The sequence below is a fragment of the Cupressus sempervirens genome, chromosome 10, assembly GCF_028749045.1.
Source record: "Cupressus sempervirens isolate cs-2001-9-10 chromosome 10, ASM2874904v1, whole genome shotgun sequence".
NCBI lineage: Eukaryota > Viridiplantae > Streptophyta > Pinopsida > Cupressales > Cupressaceae > Cupressus > Cupressus sempervirens.
In genome coordinates this window covers 313,643,244-313,665,638 of record NC_143127.1, presented here as the reverse complement: position 1 = coordinate 313,665,638, position 22,395 = coordinate 313,643,244, and the positions used below count along the sequence as shown (strand labels likewise).

General features: G+C 38.1%; 1 protein-coding gene across 1 annotated transcript in view; it reads right to left on the bottom strand.

Moving 5' to 3' along the window:
- Positions 1 to 22,105, bottom strand: part of LOC149533879 (peptidase uncH-like) — a 169,537-nt gene extending 147,432 nt beyond the window's left edge. The window contains exon 1 of the mRNA XM_089805069.1: positions 21,756 to 22,105. Coding sequence (XP_089661195.1) covers positions 21,756 to 22,075 — 320 coding nt within the window. The 5' untranslated portion in view covers positions 22,076 to 22,105. The remainder of the gene's footprint in view (positions 1 to 21,755) is intronic.
- Positions 22,106 to 22,395: the final 290 nt, after the last annotated feature.

The following is a 22,395-nucleotide window of genomic DNA, read 5'->3' as shown; positions in this document are numbered from 1 at the left end:
ACCTCAAAGTTGATATCACACTAAGAAGGAAAACTCAAATAAATGGCCCCATATGTGCCCACTAATGAAGCCAAAATGGTCTCCAAATCATCATATTATTCTACGGAGACCCAAGAGATAGGCTAATCACTAACACTAAGGAAAATACAAAAGTGGGGGCATTATATAGAATAAGAAGGCTTGGCTTTAAAATATCAAGTACTTGTTTTAAAACCTATTCTAACCCATTCCTCCAAACTGATTAAGGGTACTCCCCTTAATTTTGTAAGCCAAAGCCACCTTATGCACCATCAGTACTACCCATAATAACCCCTATTTGTCCTCTTTATATTGGGAAATTTAACCACCCTAAAATATTCCGGAAATTGTAACCCCTTTTTTTAGGTCGAACAACTTTATATTATTTTCCTTACATTGGAAAATGTTGAGAATATGCCCCCAAAGGGTTTTGGCAGTCATTTTATTTGTTCCTCCTAAATTAGCGCAACTCTTCAAGGCCATATCTTGTGAGCCATGTACCTGATTAGCTATTGTAACCGCTTTTGGGAAAACTCTAGAAGCACTCTATAGCTCTAATTGCGAAGCACCATCCCAAGCAAAGTTTGAGACTCTTTTGGAGCTTCTAAGGCCTTCAAAATTGAGTTCAGATTTTTCATAGCACCCTGCCAAAACAATTAATTCAATATCTTCAAAACCGGACTTGATCTTGACATTAAACTTTACCAACATGCGTATATGTCCAAAATTGAATCTCTATGGGAAGTAATTGGAACAATTTGTATTCAAGTGAAACCTTGTTACAAATAGTAAACTTTCCAAAAATAGTAACAATATTTTTGGGTGATACAAGATTGCTCTTACACCCTCGAAGCTCCTACATCTAACACCCGAGGTAATTTGAAAAGTGACCTTGTCATATCTCAGGTGTTCAAAGGAAAACCATGACAATCATCCTCTACTTTTGATAGCCATGATGAATCTTCAACACGTCATCCTTTCCATTTGATCAAGTACTCTTCATATTGTTTGTTTCTTGTGCTTCTACCCACACAACTATCCATGCTATCCTCTTATCTCTTCTATAGATGAAGTAGGTGTTAAAATATTCCACTACGCTTCTATTGTTTCATCTTCCATATTGCCTTCATGATACTTTGTCGAATATGAAATATCAAAAACAAGTAAACTATTGAGTTCACTCAGCAATTGTACTTCTAAGCATTCCTAGAATCATGCTTCTTTAGGATTTTGCATGGTTCGACTTTTTTATCTTCAACTTATTGTATGTTTCCACTTGAAATCTCTCCTTTCTCAAATGAACCATGATTTCATCTTCAATTTAAAAATTCCTTGTCTTTTTTTCTAATCTAGCTTAGCCTTGAACTGAAAATTCATTTTATTAATATGTTTCCTCACCTCCTCGTGTAAATTCATTAGGTTTTCAACGAAGTCTTCTGTTGCAACACTATTCGCCTCTTCTCTTTCTAACTTCCTTAATTCTGAAACATGTGTAGGACTACTTGGATATACAATCTAGAATGGAGATTTACCAATTCTATTGACATTATTATTGTATGCAAATTCTGCCAATGGTAAAATCAAATCTCACCCCTTCAATTTATCTCCAACTGAGCATATCAAAAGGTTCCCCAAACTCATATTCACCACTTCTATCTACATATCAATTTGTGGATGGTGCGTTGAAATGAACTTTAAATCTATCTTTAAATTTTTCCGCCATGTCTTCCGAAAAGATCAAACAAACTTAAAGCCTCAAGTTAAAACTATACTCTTTGGTAAACAATGTAGTCTCACCACTTTTCTAAAAAAATGATTTTGGCACATCAACATCATTACTCTTTCTACAAGGAATAAAATGTGTCATCTTTGATACCTCTCTACAACCACAAAAATGGAATCATGTCCTCTTTGAATTCTTGGCAAACTAAGAACAGAGTATATACTAATATTTTCCCATGGCCTCTCTAGTATAGGTAAAGGCTAATATAAGCCTATATTTTGTGTGGTTCTTTTTGTCATCAGACATATCCTACAACTTTGCACAAACTCTCCATAATGTTTTCCATTCATCCCAGATTTGGTGATATCCACTCTTCACATCTATCTTTGTAAAGTACTCAACTCCACTGAAACAATCCATAATGTCATCCATCCTTGGCAAGGGAAACTTATGCTTGAAAATAATCCTATTGATCACCTAAGAATTTGTACACAACTCCATTCTCCATTTTTCTTTAGGGCTATAATAGTTGGGTGTGGCACATGGACTCAAACTCTCTCAAATCAACCCTTTTTTGCAACAACTCTTGCATTTGTTTATTCAACTCTTCACTCTCTATTGGAGTCATTCTATGGACTACCTAATTTGGCAAACTAGTTCCAGGAGTCAAGTCCATTTGATGACTAATATTTCTTACTGATGGAAATCCATCTAGTAGATTATTAGATACAGTACCTTGAAACTCATCCAACAAATGTGGAACTTCCACGGATACATCTTATACTTCCTCTATCAAATTTTGGAATTAAAGAAACACACTTATGTGCATGCTTTATGCCTTCTAGAAACTTCCTTTCATCAACTAGGCATACTGTTGCATTACTACATGTCTTTTCCTCTGCTTCTTTCAATGACTTCAACTTGTGTCAAACTCCATCATTTCTCAAAGAATAGGATTTGCACACCCATCATGTATAGCATGACAATCAAATTGTCATGATCTCCTAACAATAGATAACAAACATCCATAGGCATAAAATCACATAATACTTCATCATGATGGTTCCTAATTTTGAACTTACCAGACATTGCTAATTTCCCAAAGCCTTGTGATCCTTTTGAAACCAAGCAATCCAATAGGGATTCAGACACTCCCCTCTCTCTGACTTCAATTTATTAACCATTTCCTCCAAAACAAGGTTTTCAGTACTACCACCACCAATAATGACATTTCACACTTTACCATTACATTCACATCTTGTGCAAAACAAATTCTTCCTTTGCTCAAGTTCCTTCTTATCATTTAGCAAGGCTCTTCTTGTAACAAGGACCTCTCCTCTTTCGTTGTCTTCATCTACATGCATGACACATGCATTGATGTTTGATCTTCTATTTGTCCTCTCGTGATGTTGGGGACACTCATAAACTCTCTGTCTTTTGCACAAGAAACACATTCCACGGAAATATCTTCTTCCAATCCTTGTCCTCTTCTCTTTGATCTCTATTATTTTGATGATGAGGATAATAGGAATTATTTTCTCTCTGATTTTGACTACTATTAGGATCCCCATTCTTCTTCTAATCTTCATTTCAGCCTCCATACGTCCATCCACTAGGCTTTCCACCATAACCTCTTTCATTTCTCTTGTTCTCAAACTTCTCAATCAATTTTTCTTCTACCCTCACAACAAATTGATATGCATCTTCAATAGTTGACATTCTTACCATTATCAACTCTTCCTGAATACTCAACCTCAACCCATTCATGTAACATGCAACCTTCTCCTTGTTGGCTTCAAAATGACCCATTTAGATGAGGACTCAATAGAACTTTCTTGTATATTCCAGGACAGATCTTCCTACTTGATTCAACCCTTGCAATTTCTTCAACAAATCAAGCTCATAGCGAATAGGAGTGAATTGTCTCTTAAATGTTTCCACCATCCGATCTCAACTTGTTATCTTCTCCTTCCCTCTTCTATTTCTCTCCAACTAAGCCTCTTGCCACAAAATTCTAACATGACCTTCCAGCTTGGCCTCTATGAATCTAACCCTCACAAGATCTTCTACTTCTTCATACTCAAAATACTCTTCCATATCATTGATCTAATCAATCAACTCTTCTAGATTTAGATTTCTAGAAAATGTGAAACTTCAATTTTTCGTCTCTTTCCAATCTTGGAAATGAGTCAAATGACCCTCATAAACCTACCTTCATCAAGATTTCTAGCCAATTCTAGCTCTTCTTCAAGCTATAGTTCTCCAAATTCATCCTTACTTTCATCTCTTGCCCTAATATCAATTTCTCTACATCATAATAACACGAGGACACGTCCCCCCCCTTTCACCCCACGCATTAGGGATGGGGAAGCGCCAGGGCCTTGGGGACTCTGTTCCCCCATCCCCAGTGGCACCACAAGATTCTACCACCTCCACCGAGGATGGGGGGTGTTCCATTGTTAACTATTTACTGATTTGACTATTTATGTTCAGTGTTCGATGTTCGAATTCAATGTGATGTTCAAGTATTTGCTCTTTTACATCTTTATATATTATATTGCAATACATCTTTTCATAACTAGCATTTTAAGCACCATATGTATAGTATATACAACCCCCCTCCAGTCCTGCACCACCATCCCCCTACCATTCCCAAATTAAGGCCCCTCTATCCCCCCGTCCCGAAAACTTGTCCCCATGTTCCCTTGTCTCCCCATCCCCCGAGGCGATGAAACTATGCTCTACATAGCTCCTCTTCAGACGCTTCCACTTGTCTCTGGAGGGCTCTAAAACCTTGTTCTTTCACACCAGCAATTCTTCCACCATGGTTCTGAAAGATCCCAAAAGGATCCTTTCACTGAACTTCTGTAAAGTTTAATTAAAATAATAGATTTTCCTGTGCTTTCCTTGTGGTCTTAGAGAATTAGACAGAACTTGCAGAAAGATTGTTTCTTCTCTTTTTTTGTATTTTCCAAATATAAGTAAAACAATAACTAACAATAGCAGCAAATAATATAATATTCAATCAACCAGAATAGCTACAAATCATACCAAGCAAGATATGTAATCAGTATGCCAGCAAAGGTGTTTACAAACAAGGAATGAAGACGTTAGCTGCAAGAATAGACCAGCCACGCACCAAAAGGGTAGAGATAGTTGACGTAAGCCAACCAACAAATCATGTGCCAGCTAAAAGGCAGTCGTACAGCTGCTATAGTCAACTGAGGTAGCAAGAAGATCCCAACGTGCCAAAGAAGACCCTCAACATGCAATGCACAAGCACCCCCAAATGCTGAACTTAACAATCTTTGTCAACTACTGAAACAATATTGTAGAATGTTGTTGAAACCATCTATTGGGGTTTGTGTCCCAATAGCCAGGCTCTAGGGCTTGTGTCCCAGTCCCAATCCTCTAGAATCGCTCCTCAAAGCAAAATAGCAAATACCAAGTATGAAGATGTAAAAGATAATGAAATCATGAGCCAATATCTCTTTTTATCTCCCTCTCAAGGCCAATCGAACCCTAGAGGGAGAATATGCCTTTCCCTTTATTATAAAATGGCATCTTGTCAATTAAAAGGCCTTCATGTATAGGAAAAACACTCATTTCCTCAAATAACATAACTCTAGGTGCCCGAAGGTCTCTAGATGATGAAAATAAGTTATAATAATTCAAGACCTTTCCAACGAGCTCTAACACATAGGCATGCCTGACCAAATGAAGCTAAAATCCCCTTATTACTCCAATTAGCTATATAAATAGCTTTATTTTAATTAATTTAAACACAAACTTAGATTTCCTTTTATTCAACTAGAAAGACAAACCAACCAAATAATCAATGTACGAGTCCTGTCACCTACCTGTGACTGATGTTGGGTAATGTGTGCCAACTGGCAATCCATCCCTAAAAACTAGGAATGCTTGTAGAAACTAGGGGAAAAACCTGTCACCCTGAAACTGAAATCATATATTGGTCCCAAGGAGCCCCAATTTAATCATTGCCACAAACTCCTAAATTTTAGGAAAATCCCTAAAATTAAGGAACTACCTCGACTGGCTCTCAAGCTGACTGTAGAACCAACTCTGGTCACTGATTATCCAGTATGAGTCTCTATCCACCACTGCTAACCTACGAGACTCCAATAATAGGCCAACTCTCATGACTCTGCTAGTCGGACTAAAGAGTGGACATGACAGTCCTCCCCTCTCAGAGATGCTTGCCTACAAGCAACTGCAATGCTATTTGCTACAAAATGGACTCACCCTCCCAGGCAGCGTCCTCTATGGGTAGACCTCTCCAACTCACCAAGTACTCCCAAATCACCCTACTCCTCAATTGTCTTTCCCTGACCTCCAGAATCTCCTCAAGGACCAAACTCAATTTACCCTCTTCATCTAAAGGAGGTAAATTGCGTAATGTTGTAATATGCTTCCCCAGTGCCTTTTTCAGGCATGACACGCGGAATACATCATAAACCCTACTATTTGGTGGTAACTCGATCTCATAGATCACTTCTCCAACTCCCCTGAGTACTCTGTAAGGTCCATAAAAATGAGGCTTGAGCTTTTCAGCTCCTCGTTTAAGAGTGCTCTGTCTGTAAGGGTATAAACGAAGGAAAATCATGTCACCCACCTCAAATGCTCTCTCTGTAATATGCTGATCAGCTTACATCTTTTTTTGATTCTGAGCATGCTGCAAGTTTTCCCTAAGAGATCTCATGATATTTTGGTTCTCCTGCAACCAATCCTGTGCTAAGGGAACTCTGCTATCACTAAAAGCCAAATCAACAAAAGATAATGCCTCGTAGCCATAAAGAGCTCTAAAGGGAGTCATGTCAATCGACATGTGGTGCGTAGTATTATAACAATATTTACCCAAATACAGCCAACGCACCCATGCCTTCTGTTGTCCTGACACATAGTTGTGCAGATACCCCTCCACCCACTTATTAACTACCTCAGTCTGTCCATCTATTAGAGGATGGTAGCTAGTGTTGGGAGTCAACTCTATGCCTACTAGCCTGAAAAGTTCCTGCCAAAAGGAACTCATGAACTTGCTGTCCCTATCACTCACTATGGTCTTGGGGAGGCCATGAAGTCTAAATATTTCTCTACAAAATAACTCGGCTACCTGTGAAGCTGTGAAGTCCGCTACAATAGGAAAGAAGTGGGCATACTTAGTCAACCTATCCACCACAACATAAATACAGTCCTTCCCTTGAACTCAAGGAAGACCTGTAATGAAGTCCATATATATCCTTGTCCACTTCTGCTCCGATATAGGCAAAGGCTGCAACAATCCAACAGGAAAAGTATGCTCTAACTTGTTCTGCTAACAAGTCATGCATTCACAAACATGGCATAAGACATCATCCTTGAGACCCTTCCAAGAGAATCTCTCCTATACCACCCTATAGGTCTTACCATAACCCGGATGTCCTGCTGTAGGAGTATCATGATAAACATGCCAAACATGCTCCATCAACTGTGATTCAAGAACAACGTAGACTTTGCCCTTGTAGTAGATGACATCATTCACTATACTATATCCGTCATCTTGTGTCAACCCATCCATGATCTCTCAAGCATACTGATTTTTGGAATACTCAACTAAAAGTTGAGCCTTCCAATCTGTCGAAATCTCACTCAATGAACAAAGAGCAGCAAGTGATGGCTTTCGGGAAAGTGCATCAGCAATAGTATTGTTCTTCCCCTTGATGAATTCTATGTCAAAATCATACGCCTGCACCTTGCTAACCCACTTTTGTTGCCTATCATTAAGCTTTGTCTGATCAAGGAAATGTTTCAGACTATTATGGTTCGTCCTCACCACAAATTTGCTGCCAATAAGATATTATCTGAATTTGGCTAATGCATGCATGATTGCCAACATTTCCTTGTCATATGTGGAATACAGCCTCTCATTATCCCGCAGCTTCCTACTCTCATAGGCAATGGGGTGTCTATTATGCATCAACACCGCCCCCATGCCTTTACTTGAGGCATCACACTCAAGTACAAATGGTTGTGAGAAATCAAGGAATACCAAAACTAGATAGGTGATCATAACCCCCTTGAGTTTCTCAAAGACTCCCTATGCTGGCTCTGTCCATCTGAAGGCTCCCTTCTTTGTGAGCTCTGTTAAAGGTGTTGCTAATTGTGAGAATCCCCTTATGAACCTCCTATAATAGGCACATAAACCAAGGAACCCACACAACTCAATAATGTTCCTAGGAGAAGGCCAATCGCCTGAATCTTCTCCTCATGTACTTTCACTCCCTCTACACTAATCACGTGATCCAAGTATAAAATCTCTCTAAATCCAAATTCACATTTGGACAACTTAGCAAATAGAGACTAACTCTCCATGATGCTAAGCACTTCCTCAATGTATCTAAGATGATCCTCCCATGTCCGGTTGTAAATCAATATGTCATCAAAAAAATACCAGAACCGATTTCCTCAACTGCTTGTTGAAGATGTGGTTCATACAGGACCAGAAGGTGGCAGGTGCAGTAGTGAGGCCAAAAGGCATCACCAGAAACTCATAGTGCCCATAGTGACAACGGAAAGCAGTCTTGTGCACGTCCTCATCCCGCACATGAATCTAATGATAGCGTGAATGGAGATCAATCTTCAAGAAGCAGATAGCTCCATGTGGCTCATCTAACAACTCATCAATGCGTGGAATGAGGTATCTATTCTTGATTGTCTTTTTGTTCAAGGCTTTGTAATCAATACACGTCCATAAAGTCGATTCCTTCTTCTTAACAAGCACCACAAAAAGAAGCAAAAGGGCTAGAGCTAGAGCAAATAAATCCCATATCTAGTAACTCATGGATGGTCCTCTCAATCTCATCCTTGTATGCTCTAGGATTACAATATGGGGTAGTAATCATGGGCTAAGCCCCATCCTCCATCTCTATCCCATGCTCGAAACCTCTATCAGGAGATACACCAGAAGATATGTCACCAAAGACATGACCATGTCGATCCATCATTGACTGTATGTCTACATGAAAGGCCCTGCCATCCTGAAGTGTAGGTATTTTAAACTTTAGAAAACAACGTGTAGCCCAAAGTATGTCATCATGACAAATGATAGTCTCCATCCTACAGGAAGTTACCTCCTTAGGACCACCGTCTAAAGCCACCCTCAAGATAGTCTTCTTCCTTCTAGAAAGAAACTCCATTTGCATGTAGTGGTGGTCAATGATGTATCGCCCAATACCTTGTAACCACTACATACCCAAAACAACATCATAATCCCCCAGTGCTAGCACATAAAAATCATCTGTTAGAGTATAGTCCCCCATCTGGATGCAAAGCTAAGGAATCCTCCAAGTATAGCTCAAAACGGCACCATCTGCAAACTTCACTTCAAAACCAACAAACTCCTCGAACTAGAACCTACACCTGTCAACTAGCTTCTGGTCAATAAAGTTGTGCATGTCACCTATATCTATTAAGCTCATAACCCACTGGCCTCTCAATGTACCTTTCAAACGAAAGGCATGAAATCTAGGATAACTAGAGAGAGTAGCCATAGTCACTTTAGCTGACACCAAAGGCTTTGAAATGTCTAGCTCTAACTGTGGGTGTTCTTGCTCAACCTACTTCGGACTATCCTCAATTTCAGTATTAGGTATCTCCTCATCGCATATCTCAGATGTTGCCTCTATCAAATGAACCTTGCCTTGGATGTCTAGGTTCCCATGGCTCCTTATAGGAGAAGCATAGTTTCTTCCTCCTCAGCTCATTCCTCGTCTCCTAGTCCATCCTAGGTGGTCTAGAAGGTGGTCCCCCTCTGCCCTGGGAAGTGTTGGCCTTCTGGGGAGGCCGAGAATCCCTAAAAGGTTTCTTATCTACCTGATAAGGACCAAAAGGGGTGTCTAGTCTAAATGTAACATCAATGGCCTCCTTGAGGGTGGCTGGCTCGAATGCTCATACCAATCCCTTCAACCTGTCTTGCAAAAAACCCTCTATGAACAGCATCACACAATGACTATGAGACATGTTCGGAACCATGACTACAATATGCTAGAACTCATTCACAAAAGACTCCACGTTCCTTATCTTCCTAATATGTGTCAACTCCTAGTAGTAAAGCTCTGCGTCTTTACAATCAAACCTAGCAATGAGTCGCTCAATAAATTCAACATAGGAGTGAACCATGGTGTGATCCTAGGTGACCAATCTATGGTGCCACCAATCATAGGCAACCTTGTCTAAATGCAAAACTACAAACGGTATAGCCTCTATCTCAAGCATAGGTCTCAATGATAAATAGATATCCAGCTTGTGCACCCAAGCTTATGCACTTATATCACCTGTGCCATCATAGGTAGCCAACATGATCTTCCCAGTGGCTCTACTGAGGTCGTTGTCCTGATGTGGTCTGTAGCCCCTATCTCCTCTAAACCTGGTGTTATCCCTACGTTGTGCACAATACTATGGAAAAGGAAAAACAACCCTAACCTTTGGGGGTAGGGCTCTCCACTCAGTTGTAGCTATAATGAATGAATCCTGGAATCCAACCTCAAGTGGCTCCACTTGTGTTGGCTGCTCAACTTGCCCAAACTAAGGCAATAATGGTATATCCAGAGCAAGAATATGTGAACATTCCTGCCTATGGGAATGAACAGAGCTCTCTATTGAGACATGATAACAATGACTGCGTTGGCTTCCCGCAACAAAAATCAACCTGCTCCTTCCCTGTTTTTCCTATCTACCTCCACTCCTATCCAATTCCATCCGCTCCAGGGTATTCTGTAATCTATCCAATGTCTAGACTATCCTGGGCTACAAAACAATCAGAGTTCTCGTGAAGTCTCTCTCCTCTGCCTCTGTAGGCATGCCGTCACCAACAGCACCCTCTGCCTCACCCATAGTTGGTGTCTCTGTGTCTCTAGCGACCTCTACTTGCCACTGGTTTCTCCTGCGCTCGTAAAACCTATGTATTTCTCCACCAGAATGTATAGAAGATAGATAAAAATAGATGCCAAATGCTAAAATTAATTATCAAACCCTTTTTTGTAACCTGTTGTGATAATTTCACTGAAACCCTATAGGCTGGCAGGATTCAAGTTCTAATACCACTGAAAGATCCCAAAAGGATCCTTTCACTGAACTTTTGTAGATTTTAGTTAAATAATAGATTTTCATGTGCTTTCCTTATGGTCTTAGACAATTCAACAGAAGTTGCAGAAAGATTGTTTCTTCTTTTTTTGTATTTTCCAAATATAAGTAAAACAATAATTAACAGCAGCAAATAATATAATACTCAATCAACCAAAATAGCTACAAATTGTACCAAGCAAGATATGTAATCAGTATGCCAGCAAAGGTGTTTACAAACAAGGAATGAAGACGCCAACTGCAAGAATGGACCAGCCATACACCAAAAGGGTAGAGATGGCAACAAGAAGATCCCAACGTGCCAAACAAGACCCTCAACGTGCAATGCACAAGCACCCCCAAATGCTGAACTTAGCAATCTTTGTCAACTACTGAAACAATATTGTAGAATGTTGCTGAAACCATCTATTAGGGTTTGCGTCCCAATAGCCAAGCTTTAGAGTTTGCATCCCAGTCCTCTAGAATCGCTCCTTAGAGTAAAATCACAAATACCAAGTATGAAGATGTAAACGATAATGAAAGAATGAGCCAACATCTCCTTTTATCTCCCTCTCAAAGCCAATCAAACCCTAATGGGATAATATGTCTTTCCCTTTATTATAAAATGGCATCTTCTCAATTAAAATGCCTTAATGTATAGGAAAAACACCCCTTTCCTCAAATAACATAACTCTAGCTGCCCGAAGGTCTCTGGATGATGAAAATAAATTATAATAATTCAAGACCTTTCCAACGAGCTATAACACATAGACCTACTTGACCAAATGAAGCCAAAATCCCCTTATTACTCCAATTAGCTATATAAATAGCTTAATTTTAATTTATTTAAACGCAAACTTAGATTTCTTTTTATTCAACTAGAAAGCCAAACCAACCAAATAATCAATGAACGGGTCTTGTCACCTGCCCATGACTAATGTTGGGTAGTGTGGGCCAACTAGCAGTCCCATCCCTAAAAACTAGGGATGCTCCTAAAAACTAGGGAATATACCTCGTCACCCTGAAACTGAAACCGTATACTAGTCCCCAAAAGCTTCAAATCTGATCATTGCCACAACCTCGTAAATTTTAGGAAAATTCCTAAAATTAAGGAACTACCCTAACTAGCTCTCAAACTGACTGTAGAACCAACTTTGGTCACTGAGTATCCAATATGAGTCTCTATCCACCAATGCTAGCCCACGAGACTCCAATAATAGGCCAACTCTCATGACTCTACTAGTCAAACTAGAGAGGGGACATGACAGGTTCCTTTGTGGAGGCATTTCTTCTACAATATCTCTCAGACCCACAACAACGGTCTTGGTATATATTGTCTCCCATGAACTTATGTTTTGATACCACTTTATGAATGGTACTCCCCTTAGATAATCTGCAAGCAAAATCATCATATGCACCACCAAAACTGCCCCTGGTAACCCGTATTTGTCCTCTTTATATTGGGAAATTTAACCGTCGCACAGAGTTTTGGAAATTGTAAACACCCCCTTTTTAGGCCAACTTTATCTAATTTTCCCCTACATTTGAATATATATAGGATATGCCCCCCAAATGAGCTTCAGCACTAATTAGTGTATTTGAAGGGATTTTATCTTTCCTCCTGAAGTGGTGCAACTTTTGGAGGCCATATCTTGTGAATTGTATGCTCAATTGGCTATTATAACCACTTTTTGGAAACCTCTTGAAACACTCTACAACTTGGATCAAGAAATGTCGTCTAGAGCAAAGCTTGAACCCCTTTCAGAGCCTCTAAGGCCTTCAAAACTAAGTTCAAATTTTTTGTATCCCCACCCAAAATATATATATATATATATATATATATATTTTTTTTTTTTTTTTTTTTTTCAAAACCGAACTTGATCTTGCCATGAAACTACATCGGCATGCTTATATATCCAAAATGAACCTCTAGGGAAGTAAAACGATCTGTATACAAATAAAATTGTAAACTTGCCAAAAATACAACCCTCACAAAAATAGCCCTTACTAAATAAGTAGATAAAAATTTTGGGTGATGCAAGATTGCTCTTAGACCTTGGATGCTCCCACATCACAAACATTAAAAAAATGGTCATTAATTATGTTACACAAGGATGCATCCTCACACTTGCGACCCATGTCACCATGCCCCCTATGATTTTGGGGAAATCCCGCAGTTTCCTCCCCTCACTCTTTTTCAAAAGAGATGAAACATTATGGGCCACATACCCCTTTTCAAAAAAAAACTAGGAAACTCTAGGGAACGCCTAGCAATCTCTATATCAGGCAAGGTTTTTCATGTCAAAAAATTTAAAAATATATATGATTTTATTTTGAAGTATTGACATGTAAGGGGGGGTGTGGGGGTCCCAGAAACCCTTCCATGCCTCATACAGCCTGCATCCTACCAAACAAAAACATAACAATTTTTGTTGTTTCCTTTGCCTTGCCAATTAGACTTTCAATTTGTATAGTCCTTGGTTCAAGGATGTTAAATGGACAAGGAAAGAAGTTTGAGAGTTGAGATAGAAAACCTCTCCATTGCACTCTATCACATTTCGTAAAAGCTTCAAATCTTAAACGAAAAAAATTGCAAATCTAAAGCTACACCCAAGGTGTGTCATTTTGATTTATTTTTTTAATTTACTTTTTTTGGCATGTTAATAAGTTTGTAAATTGAATATGCTTTCATCATTTTGGTCTAAGTTACCAAGTTCCCCTATTTGAGGTCGGGTTTTGATTCTGGTTCGGTTCAGCTCCGAGTTCGACTTAGGTTCCTATGGTAGGCACATGGGTGCCCAAGCCACATCTAGGTCGAACTTGGGTGCACCCACAACTGTGGGTATCAAACTTAAAACTGTTTTGAATCTTGAAAAATCAATTTGCAAATGCATTTTGTGATTGTTACAAATTATGAATACATAAAGTATTATATTTATGATTTTATTGGCAATTATAGATTTTTGAGTATCACACTTCTAACTTATTATTAGGGTAACATGGGATGACCACACTCCATGCCTAATGGTACACAACTTGGAGTGTTGTTCAAATGAAGTTGAGCCAAATGGTGACCTTGATGCCTATGATCATGATGAAGATGAATATTAAATATAAAATATGGCTTGTGATTTGAATTTTCATTGTGTAATGACATTATGAGACTTTGGCAAATCATGAATATTATTGATGAATGAGGTATTATATTTATAGCTTTACTAGCAATCATATATAAATTTGTAATGTATCAATAAATATATATATATATATATATATATATATATATATATATATATATATATATGCCAAACCCAGAAACAAGGTAAAAGAAATTTGTTAACCTACTTACCTGAACCTACATCAGAATTAGGATCAATAACTTAGGTTTTGGTTTTAAACTTTCTGAACACAACAAAATGAGCAATAGCAATAATTCCAGTCATGAGGGTGGTGAATAAATTGATATGAAGAAAATAGAACACCAGTTAACCCTCTTCTAATTCTAAAACACCAAACTGAACTTCTGTTAGAATATATAGTCCACAATATAACTGAGGGGGTGGGGGGGTAGGTGAATCAGTTATCCAACTATTATCACAATTATCAACCTTATTAAATCTTAACCATATGAGCAATATAATCAGAAACCACAACAAGATACTCATGCACAATAACACCAGATATGTTAACTAGGGAAACCCTTGATCAAAGGAAAAACCCTGGTGGGGATGGTACCCACAAGATAATGTACTAATATAAATATTCCTTGTTAAAGGATGGACCCTATTAGGAATCTACAAAAACATTCATTACATATCAGTCCCTGTTAGGAGACTTCGAATCCTTGTTATGAGATTCCAACCCTGTTAGGAGTTGTAGAAGGCAAATGGACCCATTGTCCAAACAACTTCCAGGGCAAGACCAATGAACCCACTGTCCAAATGATATCTGTATTATTCCTTGCAGAATAACAGAATTGAACGATATTGCTCCTTCCTCTTTCTCTGTCATATCAATTGGACTTCTGCTCCTAATCTCGATACCAGATCACAAACTTTGCATCCAATAATCCCTTGGATCGCTTACTCGTATTTACCAATTACTCTGCTCTTGTTCGCACTTCCTTGAACACTTTGCATTTCACACACGAATCACACACTTCTCAATCAAGGAAAATACTTTCCTTTATACCACGTCCTCGAAACAATTACTTGAGTCGGCCTTGAGGCTTTCCCAATTAATTATTATAGGACCACAATAAGATAATTAATTATTTCACAATCACGATAGCACTCTTGGCTCACAGTCCATATAACTTCTCACACATGCGACTTTAGCGCTTGCGCACTTACAGACGTAACCATCAGAGTGTCTTCTTCCATTGTATAACTTCATGTATCCTGATTATATCTTTGTAAAAAAAATATACCATAATCATCAGAAACTACTTTACAGGTACTCTATTTCTGCACTGCTCTCTGTAAATCAGTTATAACTTACATATCTCTTCGACTTAGGTTACGCGCACTTAACCTCGCTATCTAACATTGTGAGGAACACATCCTTAACTTCGCATCACCTGATCATCAAGATGATGTTTGTATGACCTCGATCTTTGTCTACTAGTCTACCAGTTTTCAGAGAATTATTGCTATGTTGACATTAATGACAAACAAAGTCATGAATGCAACATGTCAATACTGCCACATGCTCTCCAATGCTTAGGATACTCCCCCAAAGGAATACCATCAGCATTTATGCTAACAACTTCTATTCCACAAGAACATTTTACATGCCCTTCACTCTCTCTTCAAGAACTTGCAAAAGGTCCTTTCAACCCCAAGAAACCATTGCTTCAATTTGCCACAAATTTGATCATCAAAAGGGATTAAAATGCAAGGAGCAACATGCATTGGTTATGTCATATTTGCAAAATTGATTACCATGGGAGCTATCCTACGGAGAGAACACATATACTAGGTGAAAGCAAGCATGGGGTTAGAGTTTGTGAAAGTATGAAATTAGGACAACTTAAAATGGCGAAGTTAGTTGGCTTTTTAAGTTGTCCTGAGTAAGGATAAAATCATTGGTTCTACTCATAATAAGATACGGTCATCTATTGATTTACTTGACTACTCCAATGTATCAATTGGAGAGTGTTGTGACATAGGGAAGAGGAAAGCCTCATTTTCAAGAACATGAAAAAGCCAATTAATTCAATGGCCAAATTTTGTTATGTCCATGCTATTCTATTTTATCTAGCAAGGTTGCCTTATTTCAAAGCTTTGTTAAAAGATGCAAAGGCAATTGGACTCCCTTATGCTCTCCCTAGAGAACATAGATTGTGCACCTCCTTCCTTGATAAACAATATTCAATGGTGGACATGCAAATGTATGAGATGAGCCAAACATGGATTAGGATTGCTTGTTCCATTTTCATGGATGTATAGACTTATATTCGACATCGGTACCTCACCAATATTATTGTTACATGCCTTGTTGGTCATACTTTCTTAGAGCTATTGATTATTCTAGAAAACGTAAGGATGCTAATTACCAATTTGGAATTTTGAAGACCATATAAGAGGTTGGGTCTTCTAATCTTGTAAAAGTTGTGACAAATGCAACTAGTGTTTGAAAGTTAGCTAGTTTGATGGTAAAGAGTGTTGACATACTTTTCAAACACCATATTTTGAATAATGATTTCAAAGACATTGGTAAATAGATTGGGTGAAGGTAGTAGTGGCAAAAGTTCAATGTAACATGAATCATGGAGGACCAAGGGACAAGAGGACAGCAAGACAGGTTTTTGAGACAGTCGGAAAAAGCGTTAAAATTTTGGGACACCAGAGGATGACGACAAGTAGGCAGTGCTTTATATACCATATACAATACATTAAGTACTTGAAATGCTAGTTATGAAAAGATGTATAATAGTATAAGAAGTAAACAAGCAAACTCACAAATGCGAAGTACTAAATACTTGAACATTGAACAATGAATAATGGATGTCAATGGGGAAGCAGCATTGTATATACTATATACTATACATATAGTACTTGAAATGCTAGTTATGAAAAGATGTATAACAATATAAGAAGTAAAATTACAAATGCCAAATACTAAATACTTGGACTTGGGACAATAAACAATGGAACATTGCATATCGAATTACTAATATGAAAATAGAATACTAAATAAAATTGTTGAAACAAAGAATGAAGATTTCTTTTATATCAAAAATAGCATAAAGATGATAACAAAATGAGTAACATGATATCAAAACAGGTATAAAACACCAAAATGAAGTAAAAGGACACCTCCACACATCCCTTGAGGCAAACTCCTCATCACTAGAACTGTTGGACTCCTCACGGTCAAGATACGCCAAAGAAACACCAACCAACTCTACATCTAAAACTGTTGCACCCTCATTCTCATCAATTTGTTGTATCTCGTCTAGCTCTACATCTCATTATTTTGCTAGACTCTCAATGATACACAAGGCACTATGTATAGCCACTAGCTTCTCTGCTCTCCTAGAGGTAAGTTTATTCCTCTTGAAGTTATAAGTAGACCAATTCCTCTCTGTATGTTAAAAAATAAAAGCCTAAGATAGCAGACAAATGGTTAGTGTGGTAATTTTTATTTTCATACTCCCTAATTGTTCCACCACAAAAACTAGTCCTCCTTGTTGTGAGGTTTTCACATTATCGTCCCATTGCAAATGGTGACCCCCCTTCTTTTTGCTTTGGTAATAGTAGTGATGGTCTTAGGTGGTCTTAGTTGGTAGCGGCTTTCAAGTCTCCCAATCTGAGAGATGAGTTTGGGCAACTTTGGGCAGCATGATCCATTCAGAGAGTTGAGCCTCGGAAAGTAAAACAGATCAAGAGAAAACAAAAGCTAGTCAAGTCTCGAAGATTGAAATGAGAAGCATCGTTGAAGGGTGATAAGCATGAAAGGTTTGGTGAGATACACACCCAAATGGCATTGATCTGGAGAGTAAGACTCAAGTCAAATTTGGAGTCAAGGTAAGGGCAAATGAATAAGGGAGATTGTGAAATTCAAAGGTTGAGCAAGGCTTGAAAGTTCAAGGATTAATTTAAGTATGGAAGGAGGGATTTGAAGGTTTCAACATTCAAAGTAGAGAGGAAATCCTGAGATTCCAATATTTTTGCACATTGAAAATCCTAGGATTTCAAAGTTTCCAACAAAGTTTGGAGACAGCTCAAGGTGAGATTTGAATGCCAAGTTGATGGGGAATGATAGAGGTGAAGGTAAAAAGATGAAATCAAATGAAACCTTGGAGTTAAACGGTGAAAAGTGACGATGAAAATGGATTGAAATATTATGTCGATGAACTTTCAATCAATTAAAAATTGTAAATCAGATTGAGAATCATAAAGAAGCAGCCTTGAAGCATGAATTTATACTTGAATCTTGAGATCTCCATATTTCCACCAAGGGGAAAACTCAAAATCTCAATATTTCTGCCCTGTGACAATCCTGAGAATTCAAAAAATCTGCTTAGCCATAGTGGTATTTCAATTAAGGTTTTCAGCTCTAAACAGATCAGAACAATGAAAATCAAGATCAATCCTGACATTGAGTGGATCTGCCCATTGTTAGGATTTGTAATATTGAAAAATCCAAAATTCTGCCATGGCTCTATAATGGTGTCAAAGTTTTCTTGGATGCAAAACAAAGTCTTGACAATCTGAAATCTCTACCATGAGATTATGTTGAGATGAACATGGAATGTTAAAGCATTAATATCAACCCTCTGAAAATTGATGGAAAACTACAGATGAAGTTTAATGTATGAGGATATAAATTCCCATCCATGGTCAGTGTTTTTTCAATCTTGAGATTGCTTATCTCAAAAACTTCAAATCCCTGGCACAATGTTATGTTAGGGTGAGTTTTGAAAATAAAAGCAACCATACAAACTTTTCCCCTTTTGAAGCTAAATCAATGGCACAGTGGAGAGTGAACAACAAAAGAGGCAAGAGGAAAATCCTTAGTCTCAACATTAGGTGAAGTCCTCCCATTGTCGAGATTGATAATCTCAACATCTGAATTCTCTGCCCAGCTGTGAAAGAAAATCAAAGGATGGTGAAATAAAATCAGACCAATGAATGAACAAAATCATTGATGGGCAAGGCCTTGAAGTCAAAATCAAATAATGATGGAAGGGAATCGATAATGGCTAATTTATTCAAGTCGACCCAACCATGGATGCTAATTTGACATTTTCAAATTTAGATTTTGTGAGCAAGAACAGGTTGGCCTCTTTAGCTATTCAAATGTTTAAATTAGAATGAATTAATTTGGCCAAACAAAACATAAGTCAGCCTCAAGTCAGCCTCAACTTAAAGGACACAACCTTTCTGCCCAAGGCGCTTAATTAAGGAGAAGAGATTCATCTCATTTGTCATATCAATTCTCTCGAACCAAGAGCAGATCGAAAGAGGAGAAGGTTTCATTTGAGGAGGACCTTCAGGAGAGATTAATCTGGGGAATAACGTATGACTCTCAAAGACAACAACAAAAAGTGGTGGCTCAATTCTTATGAATGGTGGCGACTCTTTCACCACTAAACTATTAATGTGATTTTATTCCAAGCATTGGAGGAGAATTTACCAGTCATCATCCTTCATCCATCAATCATTAATCTCTCAAGAAATCAAGCAAAGAATCAATCGGCAAGATCAAGCAAACAATTAGGCAAGCACCAGCAACACAATGGTAAATTGTGATCCTATTATCTAGGAGGTCTTGGGTTTGAGTTTACTCAAGCTTAACAAAGAATAATAATTAATCACAACAAATAATAATAATTAATCTTGGCTTTGGTCTATTACCTATCAAAAAAAAAGATCAAGCAAACAATCCTCACATCCACTTCATTTTGGGATCAATAAAACATACAATTCAGCAATCAAACATCACTCTATCAAACCAATATTCATTTAATGATCATCCACCAATATATCAAACTAGTATTCATCATATCGTCACTCTTCAATCAAATCAAAGGAATTCATTCAACCAATCAATTATTCACAACTATCAGCAACTGGAGAAATATGCATATGTGCAGAAACTAGCATGGAACAGGAAGAGGATAATCATCAAACATCAGTATCATCTAGAGCAGATCAATTTTTTAAGACCTTCAATCATTATGGTTTGAAAGAATAATTGTACTCCTTGTGCATATATAAATGGATGTAAATGTCAATGTATTTTGCATACTTTATGTCTAATGTATCTATGTGCTTGTAAGAAACATTTGCAAGTTAATGTATCTTTATATCAGCAATTGACAATATCATACACATATAATAATCAACCATAATAGGGAAGGAGAGGAAGTGCAAGGAGGGGGAACGGTGAGGTCTCACTAGGTACACCACCTCATGAGACTGATTAAGAACCGAATGAGGCCAAGGGGGATAGAGAATTTGCTCTTGGGCCTAGGGTCGAGTTATGGGCACCCTATTGGAATTTTCCCTCAGAGCCTATATGGGTTAGTTATTAAGGTAACTAAGAAAGCAATCCCCAATCAGAAGAAGAGAGAAGGGTGGTCTGATAAAGGGGAATGATGTGCAAGCTCCACTAGATACACCACCTCATGAGCATCATTAAGACTGTGTGAATATCCGCTCTTGGGCCTAGGGTCGGGGATAATTAGGGCACCTGATCATGTCCTTCCTATCTCAACCCTCATTATGGTTTAACACATGAGAATTATGTGCTGTAAGTGTTTTTCTCTCTTAAGACTAAATGGATGTATTACATGTATTATGATTATATTATTATTCAATTTGGTTGTCAGTTTCAAGACAATCTTATCTCATCTTATTCCTAGATTAGGGTATATCTCTAACTATATTGAGTTCCTTGTTTCACTTTGATTTCTGAATTCAGGGCAAAATAGAATGTGATCCCAAAAAGGGACATTACACACTATCACTATGATCCTATGTTTCAGGTTTCAATTTTAAGTTAAACTTGGATGATATGTGCACCTACTACTTTGATGTGATAGTGTGTCTCAGATTTCAATTTTTATTGTAATACTGGCTCGCACCGGACACCCAATCCACTCATTGTGATATATGTTTCAGCATTCAACTTTTAATTTGAAAGTTTGCTCCACAAATGGAATTACATCTCCAATAAAACTATGTTACGAATTTCACAAAGTTTAATATTTGTATTTCTAATGTCGCGTTCCACGTCATGCTTACCCTTGCACCCGTACCTTAAAAATTGGCATCAGCGCCCACACCATGCATGTCCCGGACGGGATAATTTAGCAGTTGACCCCACCAGCGAATCAGTTTTTTAATTGCATTAATCCCATTGAACATTGTCCTTCAGATGCTAAAACATGGTTAAAGACGAAAATCTCAAAAAGGATTGGTATATCTTAAATCTCCCTTACATTTTCGACGGTCCGTCTAGAATTCACCGTTCATTTTGACAGCTGTCTTTTAAAATAAATCGATTGTAATTTTACAGTTTAAAGGGTTAAAAAAGCTCATAATGGCATCAAATTTCTGACTGAAGCATACAAGCATATGTAACCATTTGTCAAACGTAGATAACAAAGTATTTATTTCACCTCTCCCACACAAACAATATTTTATCAAACACTAACGGCGTTGTTCAATAGAGAAACCAAAACGTTGGAACCAAGTCCAACTAGGGAGGTGATCACAATGGGAATTGCAACTGCTCACGCTAGTTCTCATTTTAATTTTCATCTCCCAACTATTGGAATATAGGGTTTAGAGCATAGGAAATTCGGACTCGTGAATCAGGGTTGAACAACATGAGGCAATCCAGAGCTCACTTCGAAGAAACAAAATAAGGGTGGGAAACTTGCCCATTTTCAGCAGGACGACCTTCAAGTATAATGAGGCGGCATTCCCCGTCGATGGCAACATCTCCGAGGCGCTTGCCTGCTCCCGATACAATCTCTGCTGAGAGTGGCGACTTCCATGAGCCATATGGTGCAGTTGTCTTCCCCGATCGCCCCTCAAATTTCTCTGCTGTTGAGGACATTTTAACTATTGTTTTTGTTGTTCCTCTCTGCCGCTGCTGACCCCAGAGGCTTAACCGGTTCGTCCCTGGAGCGAAGAATGTTCGACCGGTGACAAGAGTGGGTAAATATAGGTAAGTGGCTCTCGAGAACAAGGCAGCCATTTGGCATGCGGGCAGTTACTCGGGGCACTGTCTATAGGTTTCGGCTATAGAGGGGCTCAAATACACTTTTATTAATTAATTATAAATTTTTATATGAATGTTAATTTGTTAAAAAAATACAAACAAATTAGTTATACAGGTGCATTTTGGCCTCTGTATAGCCAAAACAGTTACTTGGACCCCATAAATTAGAAGAGCGTTCTCAGATTGGAAATTCCATAATGTCTATGATTAAGAAAAATATTTTTCCTTCCTCACATAACTTAGGATCACGAAATTTTTTTAATATGAAAAAGGATTTCTTGAATTCATAGTTATAA